The sequence below is a fragment of the Halichoeres trimaculatus genome, unplaced genomic scaffold (assembly GCF_033239565.1).
Source record: "Halichoeres trimaculatus isolate MK-OKI-2021-1 unplaced genomic scaffold, fHalTri1.1 fHalTri1_scaffold_20, whole genome shotgun sequence".
Taxonomy (NCBI): Eukaryota; Metazoa; Chordata; class Actinopteri; order Labriformes; family Labridae; genus Halichoeres; species Halichoeres trimaculatus.
Window position 1 is genome coordinate 13,795,915 of NW_027437198.1, and position 24,266 is coordinate 13,820,180.

Consider the following 24,266-nt stretch of genomic DNA (forward strand, 5'->3'; position numbering starts at 1 on the left):
ATGCTGTGAAATAAAGTGAGAGTTTACAGCAGATCAGCTGATGAAGAGCTCAACAGACTCAGAAAGGAAGAAGAAGAAGAAAAGGATAAATGAAGGAATAAGCTGATCATTATACCCGAGAGTCCAGGCTCGTGCTGTCAGCTTCTCTCTGATCCAGTCATCAGCTCTCTGAGGATCATCTGCCCCTCAGACCCCTTCATCCCCAGGCCTCCTCTTCCTCATAGCTGCTGAACTCTCTCATGGATCTGATTGGCCGATCTGACAATGAGTGAAACTGAAGCATCCCTGCAGGCCATTGTGGCTCTCAGTTAACACAGTGCAGACCCCAGAGCCAACATGGAGCCTGCAGCTTCCTCTGTTGTATTAAATATCAGGGGCTTTAGAAAGCGAAATGAGGCGCTCACACTCGTGGCAGCTGGCACACGCTGGCTCAGGTTAACGTAAATAAATAAAGATGGTGAGGTGAGGCTTTGACATACATCACTGTGGATGACTCTGACACAGGTGACTCTGAGGAAACAGCTCAGGGTTGATTTCCTGACGCTCTGCAGAGGATGTGAGTCCAGCTTTCCCATCAGACAATGACTAAAAAAGGAAAAAGCAGAGTCTAGAAGATCGTGACCATCACCTGAAAATCAAGCATTCCCCTTATAATCGAGTCTGGCTGTTACTCACAGCCTCAGCAGCAGCAGGATGACCAATGGAGAGACTGTGATCGTCAACAAAGAGACTCTAGAGTAGGCGGAGTCTTCACGCTGATTTTAAGATGATGGTAATTAAAGCAGCAGAGACATCAAGGGCTGACACTGAGCTGAAATGGGAAGCCACAGAGTGCACCCTGAACTGGCATTATACACAGGTGCCTATAATACAGGTATTACGGTAATTCTTTAACGACACAATTTGTGGTATTGGCAGAAGAAATGAGCAACACTGGTGTGTAAAAAAGGTTAAGAGTAGCCTGTTGCCACAGCCCCACCTCCGACTAAGCAAAGGGCCAATCATAGTGTGGGTTATGGGGCCACACCCTGGACCAATCAGATTTCGTCATAGGCCCAGCCACACTCTGGATCCACACGTCCAAAAGAGCATCAAAAAGTCACTTATTAGCATGAATGATCTTTATTCATTAAAAATGTACGAAAATACAGCATAGTTTAAAAATGTTCAAGAAATCACACCAACACAAAACAGTTCAACAAATGTCACAGTGAAAGAGGATGGTACTGGATCCTAAGGGGAACAAAAGGGGGCACTATAATAAGATAAGTCAGAATATTTCAACAATGAAATCTGAGTTTTTTCTATCTAGAGCCAGTTTGAAGCGACTAGAGTTGTAATATCATGACAATAAAGTGAATGGAGCGAGGACTTCCTCATACCACAACTTCAATGGTGTAATTTTACAATTTTAGTCTCCAAACATGGATTTTGTTTCCTTATCTTGGCCCTAAAACTCCTCCACACACACCAGCTCGTGCTCATTTGAGAAACCTCTCAGCACACACACATCCTGCTGAAACACAGCAGCAGAGGTAATCTGAAGGAGCTCAGTTTGTGGCAGTAAAGTCTCTTTGTGTTCCCTCATTCCTGATAGTGCCCCCGTCTTCCCGTGTTTCGGCGTCTCTGCCCCTTGCTGGTCTTCCCGAACCTGTTCTTACTCTCCCCACCTCCTGATCTCTTGTCTGCCTGCCGACCTCGTCCTCCCCGTCCCCCTCGTCCTTCCTGCTTCCCTTTCCTCTTCCTCTTGCTGGTGTAAGTGCTGAGCGACGCAGTCAGGGAGCGGATCCTGCAGCAGTGGGAGGGACAGAAAGAGGAAAGCAGCTGGAGTGAGAAAAGCTGAAGGCTGACAGAGTCAAAGAACACCTGGAGATACTAACTGTACTGTTTGTGTTTTCAGAGTTGTCGTTTCAGATTATTTCAAACCTTACTTTTTGTTCATGATGGGATTCCCAGCCTTTCTTGGCATTGTAGGAGTTTTGTCTTCTTTCTCTTTTCCCTCTGTCTCTTCACCTTCACTCACTCCATCAGCCTGAAAGCAAAAAGTTAAAACTTTGGTTTATATAACAAAAAGTTTAACCCTCTCAGAACTCCTGTTAGAAGAAACAGTGAGCTTTAAAGGTTATTATACCCACATTATCTCCAGCAAGTCCAACCAGGTGAGCTCCTGTGAGGTCCAGATCACTGATGGTTGTCACGGTGACAGTGTGGTTGGGATGGTCATACTGCACAGACTCTGTCATGCTTGTTACGTTGTCCTCCAGATCATCTTCAGCTTCCTCTGAGAGACGAGATTCAGACAGGAGGAAAAAAATAAACACAAAGTGTACAGACACAGCTCAGCAAATCAGAATATTGTGAAACAGGCTCCACATTTCCATCTTTAAACTAGTGTTTTTTTAATAGTGTAAATAAAGTTTATCTCTTGGTCTAACTTAGACAATCATGTCGACCCATTACAGGAGGATGAGCTGCAGGAGGTCACTGCTCAAAGGCTGATTAATGGAAAGATGAGGAGGAGGAGGAAGGAAAAGGTGCACAAGCCACAGAGATGACTCACTCTGAAGAGGAGTGTGGGAACTTACCAAGAGCTTCTGTCCTCTCTTTCAGCATCTTTATATACTCTTTATGCCTCTGGAAGCAGAAAACAAAGTGGTTTCAGTTTGTAAAATCCTCTCTGTTGTGTATTGACCTGAACACTGTTTCAGACTCACCTCTTCTCTAACTCTGACTTGCTCTTCTTTGATTTTCTTGCGGATTTCAGCTACGGCTGCTTTTCTTCTCTCCACTTTTCGTTTATGGAAACCCGTTAGGTAATCTCTGACAGGGCAGGAGAGGAGGAAAGGATTATAATGAAGAAATCAGTGCCGATATGCATCTTAAAAGTGAGGTTTATGTGATACAGTAGGCTTATAAAGTGAAATAAAACAGAAATCATTGGTAAATCTACCGAAGTCAGTCACAGAAAAACAGTTTTAATGATTATAAAACGGAAACTTGTTAAACAGTCCTTATTCAAAGGCTGTAAATGACTCAAACAGTAGGATAAACAGAATGTTTGAGCTGGTAATACAACGTGTCTTAAAGTCATCGTAACTCATCGTACAGTCATATTTAAATACACGACAGTCCAATGTCATTATATGTATGTGAATTCGAGCACCTTTAAAACATGTTATAAGCATTTATTAGTCGGTAGAGGCTAACACCAAGCATGTTAGCCACCCACTATGTTATGGTTAGCATAAAAAAACGGTTATTAGGACAATAAACTTACTGTCTGTCTTTGTCGTCGAACATAACGATGCATTTATTTTCTCTTTTCTTTGATCCTGGCTTGAATTTGCCCTTTTTTGAATCATTTTTATTCTTTTTAAAGTTTTTCATTTTTTTACACGTGACTTTACAACAACACCAGTGTCCGTCACAGAAATTTGTCCGACTACAACCAAGGAACTAATAAATGAACGTTCCACGAAACGAAATCTCCAACGGTTTTCTGTTTTCAAAGTTTGATCACAATAAAAATTCCGATATCGAATTAATTTTTCTATTTTTTGATTAAGTTTAGATTAATGTTCATATTCAAGCTTTTATTTTAAGGTTCGTCAAAGAAATCTTCAAATTAGGTCAGTTTTGGCGCCCTCCTGTGGACAAATCGTATATTTTTAAAATTAATTAATTAATTAATTAATTAATTTTCCATCTCTGCTGTTTTTGTTCACTTACTTGTAAGCCCTGGTTTCAGACTAGGCCATAAACCACCTTGAGATTTCTCCTCTCTGGATGTATCTGTGCATCCTGTGTTCGACTAACACTATGAAGTAATGACTGAAAACTCAAACTCAAAACTCTGTCATATGTTTTATTAAAAAATTTACAACATGAAAATGTACACAGAATTGCAGACAATAAAACATAAAGGGGAAAAACACACAGTCTGTAATGTAACATTATGTATTCTGTGAGGAGCAGAAACTCCAGCCTGCTGACGCCTTCTCTTCAGCTCCTTTCAGCCCGTCAGAATATAATTTGAGATGATTTGACATGGCTGGTCACTTACATACACCTCAAGCTGACCTTGAGGACTTCTCAGGGTGTTTTTTTGTCTGCATGTGTTTCTTCAATAAGCATAGAGGTTACAGCGAGAGCCAAAAAGAGTGATTCCAAAGTATCAAGCCAATTATTAGGAGCAGACTTCACTTCTTCAGTAAAACTCATCTTCCTGCCTCTGATGACCTCTGACCCCAGGCTGCATTCATGCATACGAAGAATCAACATTACCTCTACTGCCCCCTCCTCCCTCGAAAATGCATTTATATCAATATTACATTACACAACCATTAAATAAGAAAGCAGAGCACAGAGAAAAGGAATGCATTAAAATGTAAACACAAGTAAAAAGCCGATCAGGCAACAATTTCACAAAGATATAACTCCTTAGTCGCTTCAAAATGAAGACAAATAATCAAAGATTTTGCATCACAGGAAGTCTCTGCATCTTGAGAGGGCACCACTTCCCAAAAACAGAAACCCAGCTCCCTCTTTTCTTTCTTCTGTCTTTCCTAAAAAAACATAAAGTGATATGCTGCCTATAATCTTCAGGTCATGTGATGCTTACTTCCTGTTAGCGTGAAGATGGCTCCTCCAATCAATGTGCCCACAGCTGCTCTTCTGAATCGTAACTTTTAAAAACTCTGCAAAGCCACACAAAGTGTTTGAAGGAGGAGATATTCACAGGCTTGGTTTGGGTTTCACTTTAGAGGAGAGGAATCTGACCTGCTCTCTAACTCAGTGAGCTCTGCGCTGACTCTGACGCCGCCTTCTCCCCCAGAGCTGTGGGTCAAAGACTTCTTGTTGATTCTACTTCTGTTTATTTGCGTATATACATCCTATTTACAATCACAACTTTGATGCTTTACAATTCATATCATGTGTGCAGGTGTGTTTGTAGGCATTAAAAACTCTTCTGCTCATGGTCGGCTGCTTCCCTGTTTATTAAGATATTCCTAAAATCTGATCGTTCTTATTTTCTAAAAGTCTTTTCCACACTAGCACAAAACTCTGGAAACTTTCTGAAATTTCACGACTCTTTGTGTGCACATTTGTGAAAAAGGCTTCTCAGCAAGTCTTCACAAAAATTTTCTGAACTACTCTCTGCTGCTGCACCCTAGAGTCCGAACTCCAAACTGTCTCTTGATTCAGTTTCAGGATGTTATTATGTTATGCTATTATTTTTTACAGCACGATGTCAGCATCACACCTTGTTTGAGGTAGATAAGAGAAGACACTGCAGCACTGTTGGTGAGAGGGGAGCTCATCTGTGTGTTTGACCCTGCAGCACTGCCGTGCCCCACAGACCCCACAGACCCCACAGAGCTCAGCTGGTCTCTAACTGAAGCTCTCACATTGCTGTGTGTCTGTGATGATTGTACGTGTGTGTCCTACAGTAAATTGATGCTCTGCACTTCATCAGCTAGAACGAAGCAGTCCCTTTTCCCTGATTTTCCTTGATGTGTTCATTGTTTAAAACAAGCCAGAATGGTTTCATCTGTGACCAGAGGGTGGCGTGATTGTGCTGCAACAATCAATGTAAGCGTCAAAGGTGCTGATGCGCAGAAATAAAGAGTTTCTGCTGTTTGTGTGTGTGTGTGTGTGTGTGTGGAGCTGATGGTTACATGATGAGAGAAGCGTGTGGAAGGCGTGTTATTCACGTCCTTTGATCGAACTGAGGCTGAATCTGGAACGATAAAAATCTATGGATGAATGTTTGTGTTGATCTTTCTACAGAGTTCATCGTGACGTCAGAGGCCTTGTTAACTCAGTGTGTGTGTGTGTGTGCGTGTGTGCGTGTGTATGTGTGTGTGTGTGAGCTCAGGAGGCAGCAATGGTCGTGCCCCCACTGAGGCGCAGCAGGATCTGCTGACAGTCCTGCAGGGAGCGCCGGTCCCCCACACGCTCCAGGGTGCGTTTGGCCTCAGCCAGCAGGCGTGCTCGGTGCCCGGGTGGGGTCAGTAGGGGCATGGGCAGGTGGCGACAGGCCAGCAGGATGGCGTGGGCCCTTTCTCTCTCACCCAGGACACACTCACCCTCTGACGGCAGCCAGGAGGAGGAGGAGGAGGAGGAGGAGGAGGAGAGGAAAAAGAGAGGAAGAGGGAAGGTTAGAGACGTGTGAAAACATGTTCCTTCAGGTCTGTGATGTCAGTGTTCCTGGTTTAATCTCCTCCTTCTGGTTGATTCTCTCAGGTTTACTAATTAAGCTCTCAGACCCTGCGTCACATCTTATCTGTTGCACTTTCTTTCTCTTCAGGACTCAGACGACAAAGTCAAACCTCACCTCCTCATTTTGTGTGTGTGTCTGACTCAGTGTATTAGCGTCTTTCTCACCAGTGGTGTAAGATCCGTGCGTCCTGCGTCGCAGGTTATGCTCCAGCAGCTGGTGCGTCCTCGTGGGACTGGCTCCAGCCATCAGCCTGACGGTGGTCTCGTGGAGAAACACCTGCAGGAGGAAACAGTCAGAGCCTTCTCTGATGGATCAAGTATTCCCCAGTGCTTCCAGCACACCCACAAACTGATTACTCCCCGGGGAGTAAGCAGTCACCCCAGGCATGAAGTATGGAGCCAACAGCAGAGTCCTTCATAATGCAGAACACTGTGACTGAAACTTCAGTCACCTTAAAACAGCCTCAGACTCCAGCAGCTTTTGAGTGGAAACTGAAGAAATGAGCTTAGAGAGCAGAGAGCAGCATCTGTAACAAAGGTTAAATCTACACCACCACACATCAGACAGACCGACAAGTGAGAAAAGAGTGAACTTCTTCTTTTTTAAGATTAAATTCAGGGGTTTTCACCTTTCTGACAGGACAGCTGGAGAGAAGAAGTGCAGAGATATTGGGGGAGAAATTGGGATGAGTGACGGGGACTGGAGCCTCTGTGTACACCCATCAATGAGATAAGATGTAACAGCTTTCATCAGCTAAATGGTTCGGTCCATCTTTCAAAGTTTATTATTTTCTTTTTTGGCTCAAAGTTGAGGAATAGAAATCCAGTTTTTTAGCCTCACCTCAGGTTCAGCAGCATGTTTTTGGACCTTTTCTGAGCCAAATTAACAACAAAAGCTCAAACCTTTAGATTCATCTCAGCTGCCAAGGTCAGGCTGAGAAACATCAGACAGTTTTGCAGAACCAGCTGGGTCTTGGTTGATAATAAAATCAGATCCTGTGCCAAATTTGCAGATGCTTCTTCACCTAAAATTTGTTCTTACTGCTGCAGAAAATATTTTTTTAACCCTGCTGCTCTGTGAGGAAGTGCAGACACTTCAGGAAACATCCGGGACTCTGGTTTCTGCACATGTTGACTCGTGTCTGAACAGACCTGATGAAGCACAGCTGGTGTACCTTGTGTTGAGCCTGTCTGTAGCACTGTGTGAGCTTCCTCAGAGCGCTCAGGTCCCTCTGGAAACCCGCCAGCTGAGATCCAGGAGCTGGGCCTGGTTCTCCGTTACTGCTGCTTCCACGCTGCCATAAACTGGTCCTCAGGGTCAGGAGAAGGTCACAGAGCAGGAGCTCCACTCCCTTAGAGGAGACAGAAAACACACTGAAGTTCTGTTTGGAGCATATCATTTAAAAAGACTAAAGTCGTTTAGCTTTGAAGCTATGATTCACTTTTTCATCATCCTCATCAGCGATCATCATCCAGCATGCACGCCATAACCTAACCCTCTCTCGTGACCATCAGCGCTCTCTAACGTGAGGCAAACATGAGGCTAACGTGTGCAGCAGGTGCGTGCAGATCGGGAAGGCGTCTGTGCTGCACTGCAGACACATTGCAGTCGGCTGCAGGATCATGCAATGCAACTACAATGCACCACAGCCACCTCCTGCCACCCACACAGAGCACACACACGCACACGCACACACACACACACACACACACACACACACACACACACACACACACACACACACACACACACACACACACACACACACACACACACACACACACACACACAGCACACACACATACACACAGCCCCATTTCAGCCTGCCCTGACCCCCTAGCATACAGCAACTCTGTGTCTGTGTGTGTATTATTTTCAGGGAGTTGAAGTAGATTTAAAGTAGATCCGGGATCAGATCTTTGGGATTATTAGAGGATGAGTCTGCAGCTTGTGATGCATTCTGGGTATTCTACCTTGTTCAGCAGATTTCCAGAGGGAGCGAGAGGCACGGAGATGCTGGAGCGCAGGAAGCTGCTGGCTCTGTCGCAGGCAGAGAGGCAGGCTCCTGCCCCCTCACCTTTCAGGGGGGAGAGACTGATCTGAACAGCCTTACAGAGCAGCAGCACGGCTTTGGGCAGAGGGTGGCTGCAAGAGAGAAAGAGACAAAAACAGAGAGTGAGACGGGCGGTTAAGTTGGTCCCTGGAGCTGTTTTCATCTCTGATTTAGTTTAGTCCACTCACTCAAACGTGTGCAACGCCCTCGGCATCCGCTCTGCTTCAGCTAACAGTGACTTCACTGCCACATCATTCCCCTGCAGCCAATGAACGACGGCCTTCAGGACCAGAGCCCACCATCGACTCACCTGGTCTCCCACTGAGAGGAGGAGCAGGAGTTAGTCAGGAAAAAAAAACAGAAAAACTGAAGAAAAAAGAGACTTTGACTAAAGATCATATCTGAGACAGAACCATGAGCTCCTGACCCAAAATCCCAAACCAGAGACTGAAAGCACAAATTAAAACCTGAAAAATCTAAATAAAAGACTAAAACTGTTAATCTGTGCAGACTGAGGGGAGCAGAGAAAGATTCACACTGACAGTTTATCTGGTTCATCTTTGCTGCTCAGTCTATTCATAAAAGTCATCCGATCTGATTTATGCTGCGTCCTGATTGGTCAGAGCTGCTCTCATCATGCGATTCATACCTGGAGTGGTGGTGTGATTGGGAGGAGTTGAGAAGGGAGGAGGAGGGGAGGAAGAGTCATCTGTGCAGCTGTTCAATAACTGGAGGAACTCCAGAGCGCTGGAAAACTCCCTGACAGACAGACAGACAGACAGACAGACAGCAGGTTCAGAGATGCTCTGTTATTCACATCAGAGTGTTGGATCATCAGCCGTCGCGGTGCCTCACCCTGAGTCGTTCTTGTGTTTGCCGGCGTCAGCGTCGCTCTGCGGCTGGATGAGCGTGTGAACTGCTCTCTCCAGAAGCTTCCTGCAGAAACAGCGATGCAGCTGGGCGAGCGGGTCGGCTGGAGGAGGATCAGGAACAGAGTGATTAAACAAAAGCACACGAAACACATCGTCAACACGTCCCTCTTTAAACCCAGATACTGGAATTTAACCTGTATATAAAATAACCAATCCACAGAAACATCCTCCCATCTTTGCTCAGCATGATGCAGATGAAGCAGAGACTTGAAGTGGGTTTCAGACACAAATCTCAGCTGGTTGAAGCTTTTTCAGCTCCTACATAAGGATCCTGAGGTGTCCGGGACTAAGACTACAGGTCATAACCATGAGACGACTTTAAAAGACTAGATTCAATGTTAAAAGCAGGGTGTGAGCTCATCTTGTGTTTGGAAAATGTCTGACACGAAAACTCTCTGGGTGTGAAAGTGTAACTTTGACGTACCCGGGTCTCTCTCCGAGGTGTACACACCAACGCTGCTCTCTGACTTCACTGACCAATCACAACTCAGGAAGAACTGCCGGCCAAGAGGTGTGAAGAGCCAGCGCAGGCAGTCAGGGATCTGCTTGGCGTCTGATTGGTTGGCGATGCTCTCTGCACAGCTCAGGAGGTAGCCCTGCAGGAAACACAGAGGTCAGGAGAGGGCGCTGATGGTTGCAGTAAACACAGAGTCACAGGAGCAGACTTACAGGCAGACAGGAGAGGTGGTGACCCAGGAGGGTGCGCAGGGCTGTCGCTGCAGTGATGTAGATCTGGGTGAGTTGAGCGGGGGCCATCTTGGTTTTGGCGCTCTCGCTGAGGTTGACGGCGCTCAGAGACAGAGAGAAAGCCCACAGAGTGGTGCGCTGAGGCAGCTTTCCTGCAGGGGGGACAGAAACTTTGCTGATGAGCCTGAAGCATCCTCACAGAGTGAAACCAGGAGCTGGAAGAACCTTATGTTTGAGGTTTCTGTCCACGCTCACCTGTGAGCTGCAGCTGACTCAGACGGTGGTAAACCAGCGCAGCGTCTCTGGCGCTCGTTCTTGCCTCATCGCCCTCATGTTTTCCCCGAACCTGGTGAACCAGCCAGCCCAGCGGAGTCGGACGATGCAGGATGTAGCGAATCAGATTCCAGGACAGCGAGCAGATCAGGTCCAGGTTGGTCGAGGGGAGAGCTCGGGTCAAGACGGACAGGCAGGTCTCCAGACTGGCTGCTGCCGCCGAGTAATCCCCCTGAGGGATGGAGACAGAGAATAAAAATACTGAAGACCAGAAGAGACCTGATTTAAGGAGGATCCAACAGACACTAAGAATAAACTGAGGCTTCAGAAAGTTGGTTCCAAAGCAAACTGGTTCAAAGACTCTAATCTTTACACAATCACATTACATCCTGCTCGTTTCACGACTTTATTTACAGTTTCCTCACGCTTTGGTCCCCTCTTAATATTGGTGGTACTCATATGCTGTGTATGCGTACAAATATCAATCTGTCTGATGGAGACCCACCCTGTTCAGGTGCAGGTCAGCCTGCTTGCGATGCCTCCAGAAGGACACAGATTTGGGCGAGTGCAGAGGAGTGACAGGCTCCCACAGGTAGAGCACCCTGACACAGCCCCACACTGCTCCCACCCCGCTCAGCACCCAGACCATAACCCAAGGCAGGATGCAGCGCAGCCAGGATGCTAGAGGAGGATGAGGAGGAGGAGGTGGAGAGGTTAACATACAGGATCCATACATGTACACTGCAGCATCACAATCTTAAAGAGGCTTTACTCACCAAAGTCCTGCGTGTGGTTCGGGAGGGAGAAAAGGGACCGTGATGACCCATGTCCTGCAGACAGGCCGGGACTTCCTGGATCTTCCGAGCCCAACAAAGATGGCAGCGGGTTCAAGGAGAGGCAGAAGAAGGTCAGAGCACAGAGAAGCAGACGAGAACCGTCCATCACACCGACAGACGAGGGCGAGTCTGGTTCACTCTTCAGCTAAGAGACAGAGAGGATCAGACAGGTGTCACGTATTTATCCAAGACAATGTGATGAAATGTGTGTGTGTGTGTGTGTGTGTGTGTGTGTGTGTGTGTGTGTGTGTGTGTTACCTGCTCGTGGTCCAGTAAAGGGCTCCCTGGCTCTGAGTCGACACAGTAAGGAGAGAACTGTGGAGGAGACCCAGATCCAGAACCAGAGTCTGAGGCTGGAGGAGACATCATCACGATTTCCTGTTTGAGCTCCACGTCTTCAGAGAGAATGACGGGCTCTGAGACGAGGAGAGGAACGTTAAAACCTGACCTTCAGGGAGCTGAGCAGCTGAGTGTGTGATAAAGGAAAGAGTGGGACTCACTGTTCTTCTGGTTGGCCATCTTCAGAGCCAGGTTCTCCTGACGCAGTTTGTGGTTGACCTGCTGCAGGTACTTGATGTAGTCGATGGCTTTCCTCAGTACTCCTGACTTATGCATCTGTGAGGAAAAACCCTCCCATAAGGATCCAGCCTCTTTTCACTGACATGAAGGACTTTTATAGGTGTGACTGACTCACCTTGGCATCGTTGCCCATGACCAGGTCTCTAAGCTCCACGATCTTGTCATTGATGGACGAGCGGTATCTTTTCTCGATGATGTTGTGCGTCGTCCTCCTCTCGCCCTCCTTCACCACTCCTCCAGGCCCAACCATTCCCCCGATCACCTGAGTCTGCTCCACGCTCGCTCTGCCTCCATTGGTGCAGTGGGAAGAGCCTGGCTGCAGCTGCTTGATTGGCAGCTTGTCTCCTCCTCCTCCCATCATGACGGGGACTGTGGTCAGGATGTTGCTGCTCATCAGCGTCTGGAGTCACAAAGCAGAAACAAAGCTCAGTGCTAGATCTGGAATAAGCTCAAACAGACAATCAGACATAATTGATGCTCGCTGTTTACCGGGACTTGTAGAGCCGTGTTCTGGATGGGGGTGGTCAGGGTGGTGATCCCGGTGGGACTCTGCATCGTAGATAACACCTGAGTGCCATCTGGTTTAAGAGTGGTGAGGACAAGTGAGTCTGTCTTCAGGATCTGAGGCTGCTGGACCAAAACCTGAGGGTAACAAACATCCAGAAGCCAACGTGAGACTTGATTAAAATTGATTTAAAGCAGCTTTAAACAGTTTACTGAACTCAGATCTAACATCAAACTAAATGACTTTTATTCACATCTGGGGTTGGACTGTGTGATAAGGTCGGTTAAATAATGATCATGTGTGATTAGATCCTGCCTCACAGCTGCTCTGTTACTCACAGGTACTTGCTGCACCTGCTGTTGCACTGTGTGGACAGTAGTTGGCGCAGTGGAGAGAGTCTGGATCGTCTGACCGCTTGGGGTCAAAACGCGCTGGTGCTGAATGGTGACTGGTTGGAGCTGTGGTGATGTCATGATGCTCTGCATCTGGGGTTGGAGGACTGGAGACAGGAGACGGATGATTCGTCAGTCAAATTCAATTTAAAAAATTTGGAATCGAAAACATTTCATCACCATAAAGACAGAATTTATTCTACTGTGTGATGTGGATTAACTCTAAAACCAGTTTATGTGTAGTCACCCTGGAAGCTCTGGGCTGGGCTCTGGTGGCAGATGACCGGGTTCTGGATCAGACGTCCTCCACTGGAGGTGATCATCACCGTTTGAGCAGCCTGCGTCTGGATGGGCAGAGGGGTCTGGCTGTGGGTCTGGACCAGGGTGTGACCTGGGAAGGTCTGAGTCTGCATGGGGATGCCCTGGGTGTGCATCTGTGTGTCAGTAAAAGAAAAAGTGTTAAGCGGTTTTCATTGGAAGAGATAAAGTTTGGTTTCTGTTCCATCTCTGAGGCAGGCTGCTGATTGGCTGTCTGCAGGATGCTGAGCTGGATGATGTGGTTTACAGTCTGTCGCTGCCCGGGAATGTTTCTCCTGTCAGCAGAAGCTTTTTTCACGCCAGAGCAGAAAATGAATCCACACTCTCCACAACAGACAATAAAACTGCAGATGCATAAAAGACTGCTCTTAATGTACCAACAGAGCGCCAGACTAACAGGTCTGAGAGAAAACAGATAATATGTGATTGTCAGAGCCTGGAGGATCTGTGGATACCTGGATGGTGGGCTGGGGGTTCGGTTGTGGCTGAGGCTGGATGGGCTGGACCACCTGAGGCCTCGGCTGGAGGAGCGGCGGGCTGCGGGTCACCTGCTGTGGCCCCGTGGAGACTGTGGTGGGGGATGGGGTCTGTACGGGGGTGAGAGGAGGGGTGAGGGGGACAGACTGAGGGGAGAGGGTCTGGGAGGGGGCGAGACCACCAGTGGGGCTCTGGTAGGCTGCTGGCGCCTGTGTCTGCGGGGTCTGAGGGGCCTGAGGAGTCTGAGGGGTTGGTCTTTGGGTGGTGGTGGCACCAGGATTCTGTGCAGACCCAGCTGAGGACATCTGGTCCTCAAACAAGTCTGGGAAGTCCCCCACCTGGTTACTGACGAACTGGAGCATCTCTGAGGGAGAAAGAGGAGAGAGGAAGAAGACAAAGTCAGCCTGAGGAGGCAGAGAGGAGGTCAGACAGACAATCACAGAATCATCCATTTGACAGGATAAAACCTGTGGAGCAACATTTCTGAATCAAGGATCTGAATCCAGTGACTCAGGAGGACAGTTAGACTCCTTTAAAACCACTAAGCTCAGGTCTGGGCTACACCCAGCGTTGCCACCAGGAAGTAACCACACTTAAAATGCTTCCTTGTGTCCTTGAGAGCAAACCTCTCCTCTGAAATGAAACATCAGGAGTGAGTTTGTCCAGCCCGGATCAGCCTGGATCCTGACACAGAAACCTTGAGAGGCTCAGACGACACTGCAGCGGCCTTGAATCGGCTCACACCCAAGCAGAAACGGCTTCTGTTGTGGTCATAAATCAGTGAGCAGATTGTAATGACAGCAGAAAGCCTTCAGGAGGACAGCCTTGAGAAAGTGGTGTTGTAATCTCACCGATGGCCCAGAGAGACAAAGGAGCAGATAAAAAACTCTGAGATAAAGAAGCAGAAAGGAAAGCTCAACGGACGGACGGATGGTGAACTTGTAGTGATGCTATGCCTTCAAATACCCTGCTCTGGTAGAAAAACATGCCAAATGAAGGCACAAGGGGAAATTCACTTAGATCAGAGTCATTAACCTAAAATTGTACAATTCTGAATCCATTTAAAGCTTCATAAATCAATTTATTACAGAGCTTCTTTTTCCCTCGTTGTGAATTCTTTCCAGCAGCTAGTTTGGGAGCTGAGAGCCAGCTGCAGACAGCACCTTTTACAACCTCCACAGCAGGTGTTTGTTTTTGCATCTGTATTTGGGGAAAAAGGCCTTTGAAAATATTAAAGCCCATAATAAAACAATCATTTGAAAAACTCAGCTGACTGGTGTAGATCTGGAAATAAATAACTTCTCTGTTGGTGGGGAACTGCTATAAACCCAGAATTAGTTTTGGACCAACTTGTGACCACAGGACTCAAGAACAATATGAATTTGTTTAGTTTCTTGAATTAAGATTTCTTACCCTACTGGCAAACTATTTTACTCTTAACAAGCAATTCAGGGGTCAGTTGTGTCTTTTAATATCTTGACATATTTACCCAAACTAAAACATAAACACTTTTTGAAGTTTCAGTTTCTGCAGAGGTGTTGGTGGTTTCAGGACTTTGGAGCTTGAGGACGACTGACGGGAGCCTGAGGCCCCGTTGACACGACAACGTTTCATCTGAAAACGCTGTGAAAACGTAGTGAAAAAATCTGCGTTTACACGGAAACGCTGATGGACTGAAACGCTGTAGTAAGCATGCCAGGCCTGTAGGTGGGGCTATAACCGTCTTGTCGAGAAGCCGCTTTTGGGAGACGTCCACCGAAGTAGAGTTGAGCCAGTCATCTGGTGTATTTGGGAATACTAAGTTCAAAAGTGGAGCAAAAGATGCACATTGTGTTGAAAGACAGTCAGCAGATTCAGCAGATTGAGTAGCACAAGCTCAAAATGGTAGTCCGCGACGATCGTAACAACAGTATCGTTGTACTGTTGTATGCGCTCGCGCGAGGCGGAGTGTGACGTCAGCGTGTTCACTGAAAATGCCGGCTTACCGTTAACACGGCAACGGTGTCGGCAGCGTTTCAGGAAAATCCCACTCTGGAGGCCGTTTTCAAAAAGTTTGCGTTTTAGGTCGACTGAAACACCGTTTCCGTGTAAACGCGAGGCTGAAACGCAACAAAACTTTTGCGTTTCAGCCTAAAACCGTTGTCGTGTAAACGGCCCCTTAAGGATCATCTCTGATACTCCAGGGTCTGAGCCTGCAGCCTTGACCCAAGTCTGACTGAAGGAAGGGGCGAGCGCAGACGGTCTGATGACCTTGTTCCTCTCTAATGAGAAAAGTTATTTGATTCAGAATGCTTAAATGTAATTACAGATCATCTATGAGTATGAAAGACATTGAAACTGTCAGGTGATGTAAACAGCCTCTTTAACTCTGAACACATGATGGCAGCAGTTTATGAGCCTCCACCAGTCGCTGCTCTGTGATAAAATGACCCACTGCATTTCTCGGCTCCTTCACAAGAGCCAGACGGAGCTCTAATGTGAGACAGCATCATAAAAACATCTTTATAGTAATCACACACACTGTTCTCTGTGCTGGCATTAAATGACCCTTTTTTCCTCATGGACCTCATTCAAAGAAACACTGAACAAACATCTGATAAACAACATGATGAAGGTCAAACTGATTGAACTGATCAGGTTTATGGGCTCAGTGATCTCAGGATGTAAGAGTGTTGTTTTTGGCGACCTGTTTTAATTCTAGTTTTAGTCTAGTCTTTGTGTCAAACTATTATTTTAGTTTTTATTAGTTTTAGTCACATTTATACTCCTTTTAGTCAAGTCAAGTTTCAGTTGACTAAAAGTCTGAGTATTTTAGTCTTATTGTAGTCAGAATTATCCATGATTATTTTATTATAGTTTTAGTCAATGAAAACTGATGACATTTTAGTCTAGTTTTAGTCAATGAAGATTGTACTTTAATCTCATCTCTTTTGAGCAGTGCAATTCTACTCAACCCACTTAATTTAGTGCAAGTACTAAGTATGGAGTAGATGTAACCAAAATTTTCTCTAAGTCATCCATTTCACAAGTCAAACATGGATATCTTATAATTATATTATTGTTACCTTATAGACTCAAGAATACATTCAACTCCAGACACGGAAGATGCTCTGATTTGAATTTCGAACACATTTATTTTACCTCTCAAACATGTAAGAAGTGCACACACTTAAATTTAAATAGAATAGCTTCAAATGACAATGCCAGAAAAAATTGACATTACATTAAAGTTTAACTTAAAGACAAAGTGCTTGAATGCTTGAGCTAAATAATGAAAGATAAAAGTGATACTAAATAACGCATTGACATTACGTCCCATCTCGTTTTCATCTTGTAAACCACATTTTAGTCCCGTTTTTATTCTGGACTAAAATTACATTATATATTTAATTATAGTTTTAGTCACATGACCACCATTCACGTCCCGTCTCCTCCAGTTTCCGTCACGTGATAAAGGTTCGTTGACGTTGATATTTACTCATAATTTTCGTTGACCAAAGCAACACTAGGATGTAATCTCTGATCCTGAACACGGATCAGTCTTCAAACAGCAGCTCTGAGCCAAAGTCTTCAGACCGAAGGACTCAGATTCAGGTACGTAACACCTTTAAAGCATGAACTGTCGTTTGGCTCAGGAGCTCTCACTGTCCTATCTTCATGCTCTCTTTATGTGTGCAGACATTAGGACTCACTGTACACCTCCGCGGGGGGCAAACCGCTCCTGACAGATGGGACAAAGCAGCACTGAGAGACTGAGAGACCCCCCCCCCCCTCGAGCCTGAGATAAGCTGACACAAAGAGCCACCCCACCAGAGGCAGACGGTTTCCTGGACTGCTTGGCACAAAGAAAACAGGTTACATAACCTCAGCTGCTGTTGCTAAGAGAGTAATTGGGAGAGGGGGAATGTGCTGCGGGATAGAAAGGGTCGGGCCCACGGTGAAACCTTACAGGGGCCCCTGAGACCTTACAGGGGCCTCTGAGACCTTACATTCATCAGAGCGCACATGGCCTGTGTGGAGAACAAAGGTTATCTACAGTTAACCAGGAGGCTGGATCGTCCTCCAGCTGGAGCAGCAGCAGTATTTTTAAAATCTATAAAGATCTCTGACACAGAGCGAGAGACGGTGGATTTGCAGTCTTTGCTCTAAAGAAGCATGCATCCACAAGTTTAAAGAGTCAGGGGGAAGTTAAGCTAAGGCGTGGACTGAACTCATCACTTCAGTTGTCTCTCACAGAATCTGAACACTCCTCTCTTTCACACACCATCACCAGGTGTTACATAACCATGGCTGGGAGCTCTGCTGCTGTCTGCTCATTCTATCCAGACCCTCTCAGATTATAGACTCACACCTGGAACTAAAGGCAGGTAGACTTGATGTGATGTTACAGAAGGCTGTGGCCAGATTCATCCACGCTGACTTTGACTGTTTGGGAGTTTTCAGTCATGCAAACCCGCCACTGGTCCCTGCCAGAGGACTAACAGGTCCAGTTTAAGCATAAAGCCCGGCTCGTCTCGTCCTGTCTGACAAGCACTGACTCCATCAGTGCGGTCTGGTGATTTAGCAGCCTGTAAAATTCCACTCTAATGGAAATCTGGTGACTCTGTGTTGGCCGACACAGCACCAAAGCCATTTCCATTCAGAGTGTGCCAAGAGGAGAGCTTGTTTTGATAAGAGGAGAGTTACATCAGGGACGCTGTTAGTCCACTGAGGGTCCGTCTGCAGAGAGCTGCACTGATGTAAACACAGATTCATCCGTCCAACAAAGTTTGTTCAACAAATTCAAGTTGTCAATAATGCCTTTTTTAATATCTTTGAGCTACAGTTTGCTGAAACTGTTCCCATGGATGAAATAAATTTTAAATAACTGTCCCCAAGGGTTTATCTGCATTAATACTGTAAAAACTCTGGCGCAGGTTGCATGGTTGTGTTACAGCTTGCTGCCCACATACACAACATCCTGACAGACGACACCTCTGCTCTTTAGAAAATGACACTCAGTAATTCAACCACTCTTACACTAAGCCTGGCTCTTTACTATGGTCTCTTTTGTTTACTACATTTTGCAGACTTTTCTGAGTCTTCTTGGTCACCTCTGCAAGCCCATTACCTAAAAGTCTGTTTGTAGATTTCAGTAAGCAAAACCTGTAAAATGAGTAGAACTTAAGAAACTTATAGAAATAAATGAAGAGAAATGATAGTTTTCGCCTGCAAAATCTAAACAGTTAAGCCATCTTATGATTGTTTTTTGTTCCTAAAGTAGGTTACTAAAATGAATCTTTTTAGATTTGATAAACGTGCCTTTTTCTAACAAACTGAAGCCATACTCAACAATGTTTCACAATCAGTTGCTCTTGAAATGACTTTAAATTTCCTGGTAGAAACACCAGCGCTTAATATGAATTAAAGCTCCTGTGAGAAATGTGTTGTACTTTTTATCTCCACACTGGTTTTGTTTTGTACATTTATTAAAAGTGTTCACACAAAAATCCCACTCTGCTTTAATTTAAGACTCACAGAGAATCTTTATCCCAGGAAATGTAAAATTGGCAGGCAGGTGGAATGTTTATTTGACAAATACCTACCCCCAGTTAGCAGGTTTGAATGTTAATAATTTGCTTATTTAAAGGTCATAATAAGACGTAAAATCCGGACCTATGCTGTTCTTAGTTTATAACGTGTGTAGAGTTGTATTAAAGGTAAATACAGGCAGTGTGATACAGTTTATAGGCTCAGATATCATACCTGTATCAAACTGGCTGAATTTAAAGGGACAGGTGAGAGCACAGGTCAAAGTAGTCTTTATGTGCTGAAAGTGGTGTGCAGTGTTAAGGCCATGTGTTTCAAAGTTAAATCTTTCTCCTTTAAGAAACTACAGCTCACGTTAGAACAGCAGGGCTCATTTAGATTTACTGTCAGATGTGTTAACAGTTAATTTAGTTCCAGTGTATTAAAACTTGAACACCTGACTCTGACGCTTACTCATTAACAGCTCCAGGTGAGGAGCCTCTCAGAGAGCTGTCAGTCTGAAACACACACTGACTTATTGAACACTAACATTAGAGTAACCACAGCCACTCACCGTCGATGTCTCCCAGCGTAAACTCGTCTCCTAACTCCGCCAGAGTGGTGTCCATGCTCTCCATGGCAGGGATGAACTCTCCTCCGTCCATCCCGTCAGCGGCTCCGCCTCAGCGGCTCGTCGCCCCGGCTGTCACCGGAGGGTCAACGGCGGAAAAACACAACAGCCAGAGGCTATTCAGGGGCGTTCAGCGACGCCCACAACCTCCAACACGGTGGAGCAGATAATCCTGATGGAGTGGAGCTAAAACTGAACCCTGGAGCCTCTGAGGAGGCAGACTTCAGGCTGAAAAACTCATTTACATCAACCACTGCTCAACACGGCGCCATCTTCTTTTACGCACCTGACGTCATTCACAAACAGTGTGGCCCAGAGCGCTCTCTGATTGGACGAAACCTAGCTGTTGTTGTCATGAGACCAGCCGTCATGGCCCAATGAGAAGGCCGTATTCACCGTGGTCTGATAGTACGTCAAACATGAGAAGCTGCTGAGGTATTTGAATAAACCGCGCCCCCTAGCTTCATGAAGAGAAGCACACCTCAGGATGGAACACAGCCCTTCAGAGAGAAACAAAGATTAGATCATGATTCATGACCACAAAAATAAACCTGTTAGTGAGTAAAAGGTCTGTTAGAGATATAAATACTGAATTGACTCAAATTAAATACATTACTGTCATTAGCACTACCTCTGTATGTCCTAAAAACAGAAACAACCAGCCACGGACTAACTTTGAGCTACAGTTTGTAACATCTGTCATCACTGTAGAGGGGTAGGAGACACAGGACACACAGTGCACTGAAGAAAGAGCCTTATTCACTTTTAGCACAGCAAACCTTCACATTGACGAACAGAATCAAAAGCTAAATGAGATTTTCAGTCAGCTATTATTTGTATGCATGAACTCATTGTCTACAGAGGGTGCCATAATCAACACAAACTGAATATTCTGCACAGGAGCTTTAATATCCAATTTCTTGTTGTTTATAAATGTAGAAAAATGATATTTACTACTACACTTCTTGAAAAATCCCCACCTAAGCTTTGGTGTTGTAACAGTTTTGTAATTCAGAACTTTTTAAATATAAACACAGAAAAAAAGGAACAACAGACAAAAGATGAAGCCAAAACAAAAGGTATGGAAAAAATTTATTATTTCATTCCAACAAGTTTATTTCATGTGTGAACTATTAATACAGTTAACTGCAAAAATTCATGTCCGATTAACGCACTGCAAAACACACACCCATTGCGAGTGAGAATCTATGTTTCAAATACATAGAGCTAACAATAAAAAATCTTCATAGTGCTTTTATTACAAAAGATTAAAGGAAATCAAGTGAACTTTCACTGAAGCTTTATAAGCTGAACAGTCACCATGGTGTAATCTCTCCTTTTGTTTTCTCCTTTATTCTCCAAATCTGCATGAAGGTCTTTCATTTCTAAAATAATCAGCTGTGAGATCAACAAGAGCCTTAAAAACTGCTTCATATCTAAGAAATAAAGCATAGAAGTTAAACTTCACTAGTGACCCTCTGTTACACAGAGCTCATGTGTTTAACATGGTTAGTTTCCCCATGGTTATATTGCTCTCTGTTCCTGAAGAAGCTTCTGGAGCTTTTAGCACTTCATCAAAAACAGTACAACAAGCTCATCCCTGATTCTGATGGCCTCAGCCTGTTTCTATTTGTTCCAGTAGATCTCATAAGACCTCTTCTCAGAGTAAGTGGCCTCTTCAGTTCTTGTGCCACTCCGGACCTTTTCCTTCATGACTTTAACGACCAGCCCACCTGCCAGGGCAATCCCTGCTGCAGCCTTTCCTATCTCAGCTACTGCATTCAGGATGCGGGTTGTTGTTGTCACAGTGCCCCAAGGATCTGACATAGCCGCATTTGCTGCTGATGAAAGACTGGATCCTGTAATCCCACTGACAGCACTTGAAGACCCAGCAGCCACTGGGGCAGTCCCTGCACTCACACCTCCCACAGAAGCTACCACATGTTGTCCTGCTGCTGCAGCTAAACCACTCTGAGCTGCAGAGGAACTCACTGCACCTGCTGCTGCTTCAGCTCCAGGGAGAGCTGCTGTGCTCAGCGCTGCTCCCTCCAGAGCTGCACTTAAAGCAGCTCCAGCCCCCATGGCTCCTCCCACACCAGCTGCCACCCCAACAGCAGAGACCCCTAACACACCAACCTGCTGCAGGGCATCCAAAGCTCCCTCTGCAGGACTGGCAGCCTCAGTACCAGCAACGGTTCCAACTGAGCCACCTAGAACTCCACCTGTAGCTGCTCCCAGAGCCACAGCAGCTTTCCCAGAGGCTGCAGCCACGATGGCTCCCACAGCTTTCCCCACACCTGTCCCTCCTGCCACAGACATCCCAGCTAACTGGCCTGCAGCAAAACCAACAGAGTTCCCCACAAGAGATGCTCCAGCTGCAGCAGCTAGAGGAGCAGCCGCCCCAAACACTGCACCAACAGCCATCCCTGTGGCTCCAGCAGCGACCAGGATTTTCACCCTCTCCAGGACCTGTGCAGAGAGTGCAGCCTCTCTCCTCATGCGGCTCAGGGATGAGCGGAGAGACTGGCGCCTGCTTACAGCTCTGCTGCTCCCTCTCTGTATGCCTCTGGACCTGCTGCTGAGGAAGCGAAGGGGACTGCATGTGCTCTCCTCCATCCACCTCTCCACCCTAAAGTCCTCCTCATCTCCCCTCCACGGCACCCTCCTTCTGACCCTCTCAGACCCCCTGCTGGTGCCCTCTTCAGGGTTGGACTCTAAGTCACACTTTCTGCGTTTTGGGAGTTTGGCCTGCTCTTCCAGGCTGCAGCCTGCCCCACCCTGCTCCTCCCCCTCTGCCTGGCCTCTGTCCCTCATCATCCGTTTCTGCTCCTCCCTTATCGCAGCTTCTGCCTCTAGAAACATGGTGTTGGTATAAAACCCAGAGTGAGTCTGCTCCACCATCTTGTCCACCTTCATTAAGAGCTCTCTGACCTGTGCAGAGTTACTGGGGTTTCTGTTGTTTAACACGTGGTACCTGCCCCCACACCTGTCAATCAGAGCCTTCAGCCCTGCAGGTGCAGTCTCCCTGACGTACTCCTCAATCCCTTTCCCCTCCAGATCATCCCCTCTGGTGAATAGGACCAGAGTGTGGTGATGGAGAGCGTCTCCTCCAAATATCTGCTCTAGCTCTTGGGCAGCTTGGTTCTCATTGTCGGTGTACCGTCCCACTGGCACCACCAAGAGGAACGCGTGTGGCCCAGGAGCAGAGAGAGACACACACTTAGCCACCTCTGCATGAACCTGCTCCACACTGAGGTGAGTGTCTCCAAACCCTGGCATGTCCACCACATTTATTCTCCTCATCCTCCTTGGTGTAACAGTCTGACCATCTTCATCAAGGAGCTCAGTGCTCCCGAGCTGGCAGACCTGGGTCACAGAACTGGCGCTGATCTGGGACAGGAACTGCCTTCGACCCAGGATGGTGTTTCCAGTGGCACTCTTGCCGGATCCAGTTTTTCCAATGAGGACGAGTCTCAGTTCTTCACCCCATCTGACCTCAGGGTCATCTGCTTCCCTCTCCTCCTCTGTCATGATCAGCTTCTTCTCCTCATCTCCTGATGGAAGGTGTGCACAGAAAAAGACAAAATGTGACTAAAACTTTGGACACTTTGAATTACTAGTTCTACTGCAGGTAGACTGATTTTATACACATCAGGTAAATTAATTATCTTTGGCCTTTATTGTTTATTCTGTCTGTTTGCGAGTTGGTTTATTCCTGTACTCACACAGCAGGGGGTTGCTGGTCCCTGGCAACAATATTCTAGGGGCAGAAAAGTTCCCCTGCTCTAAACCACACCACATCAGAGTCTGATCTAAGGTCACTTTACCAAAACATGACAAAGGTCTCAGGGCAGTCTCAGATCTTTGAAGCCTTGATCTAACTGTTCCTTTAAGAAGTAAATAATGACAGATCTTACTACTTTTAGATCTTTTGACCAGATTGGACTGGAGCCTATTAGAAAACTTTAACACTTAAACTTGTTAGATCAGACTACCTAGGAGAGTCCACAGACACAGTTTCAGATTTATGGGACCTGATTATGAAACTACAAATTAGCAGTCAAGGTATATTGGATACGTGCCTGATCTACAGGTTGAAAATAAAGTAGAGAGGTGGTGTTCCGATAGAGAACGTTTCCATATAAACTTTGACCTCTCTGGAATGTTGTTATCAAATCCTGACAGGTCTAGCGACTGTAGTACTTGGTTGTTTGGGACCAGGGTCTGTTTTTCTTTGGTTGAAGTTTTCTACAGCTGGAGAGGAAACTACCAATCACACACTGACTTCTGTCAGGATGCACTTACAGTGAGCTAACGTTGCACACATATAGGCTGTAAAAATAAACATTTCCAACATTATTAAAACTTCATATATTTAATAAGGCATCAAATAACTTATTTGGACGGTAAACCAACTGAAGTTCGAGTTTTATTTCCAAACGATGTTCGTATTTAACGTTACATCAACCGCCAATAGCTACTGCGCATTAGCGTGCTATCTTTAGCATTTTGCTATACTGGTACAGAAACGTCAACAATCAGAGAACGAGCAGCTGATCTTACCTGAATCCACCGTAAAAGACATTGTAAACCAGGCTGTTTGCTCTCTGAATTCAGTCTTCAGGGCACATTACGTGGATGTGAGGTCGAGAGCTACATGTTGTTTAGACTCCAAACTCAGAGGATCCCACACACAAACTGATAGTTTGGGTTTAAAGTGAAGCTGCTGTCTGCCCTCTGTTGGACACACACACACACACACACACACACACACACACACACACACACACACACACACACACACACACACACACACACACACACACACACACACACACACACACACACTTTC

General features: G+C 46.0%; 3 protein-coding genes across 3 annotated transcripts; all 3 read right to left on the minus strand.

Moving 5' to 3' along the window:
• Positions 1-1,130: 1,130 nt before the first annotated feature.
• On the minus strand, positions 1,131-3,451 carry nol12 (nucleolar protein 12). The gene is made up of 6 exons (XM_074696834.1): positions 3,278-3,451; positions 2,715-2,820; positions 2,586-2,634; positions 2,136-2,281; positions 1,932-2,032; positions 1,131-1,789 (listed from the first exon to the last, which is right to left on the minus strand). Exons 1-6 carry the CDS (start codon positions 3,385-3,387, stop codon positions 1,585-1,587), a joined length of 717 nt encoding a protein of 238 aa, XP_074552935.1. The 5' UTR covers positions 3,388-3,451; the 3' UTR covers positions 1,131-1,584.
• A 400-nt stretch (positions 3,452-3,851) lies between these two features.
• On the minus strand, positions 3,852-19,748 carry srebf2 (sterol regulatory element binding transcription factor 2). The gene is made up of 20 exons (XM_074696287.1): positions 19,358-19,748; positions 13,254-13,639; positions 12,728-12,914; positions 12,427-12,587; positions 12,073-12,225; positions 11,699-11,983; positions 11,505-11,619; positions 11,263-11,420; positions 10,945-11,149; positions 10,674-10,849; positions 10,151-10,400; positions 9,878-10,047; positions 9,633-9,804; positions 9,132-9,249; positions 8,926-9,035; positions 8,465-8,597; positions 8,197-8,368; positions 7,398-7,574; positions 6,388-6,499; positions 3,852-6,092 (listed from the first exon to the last, which is right to left on the minus strand). The coding sequence occupies exons 1-20, from the start codon at positions 19,446-19,448 to the stop codon at positions 5,875-5,877; spliced, it is 3,549 nt and encodes a 1,182-aa protein (XP_074552388.1). The 5' UTR covers positions 19,449-19,748; the 3' UTR covers positions 3,852-5,874.
• Positions 19,749-20,522: 774 nt separating this feature from the next.
• LOC141809155 (uncharacterized) lies at positions 20,523-24,178 on the minus strand. The gene is made up of 2 exons (XM_074696023.1): positions 23,978-24,178; positions 20,523-22,968 (listed from the first exon to the last, which is right to left on the minus strand). The coding sequence occupies exons 1-2, from the start codon at positions 23,997-23,999 to the stop codon at positions 21,041-21,043; spliced, it is 1,950 nt and encodes a 649-aa protein (XP_074552124.1). The 5' UTR covers positions 24,000-24,178; the 3' UTR covers positions 20,523-21,040.
• Positions 24,179-24,266: the final 88 nt, after the last annotated feature.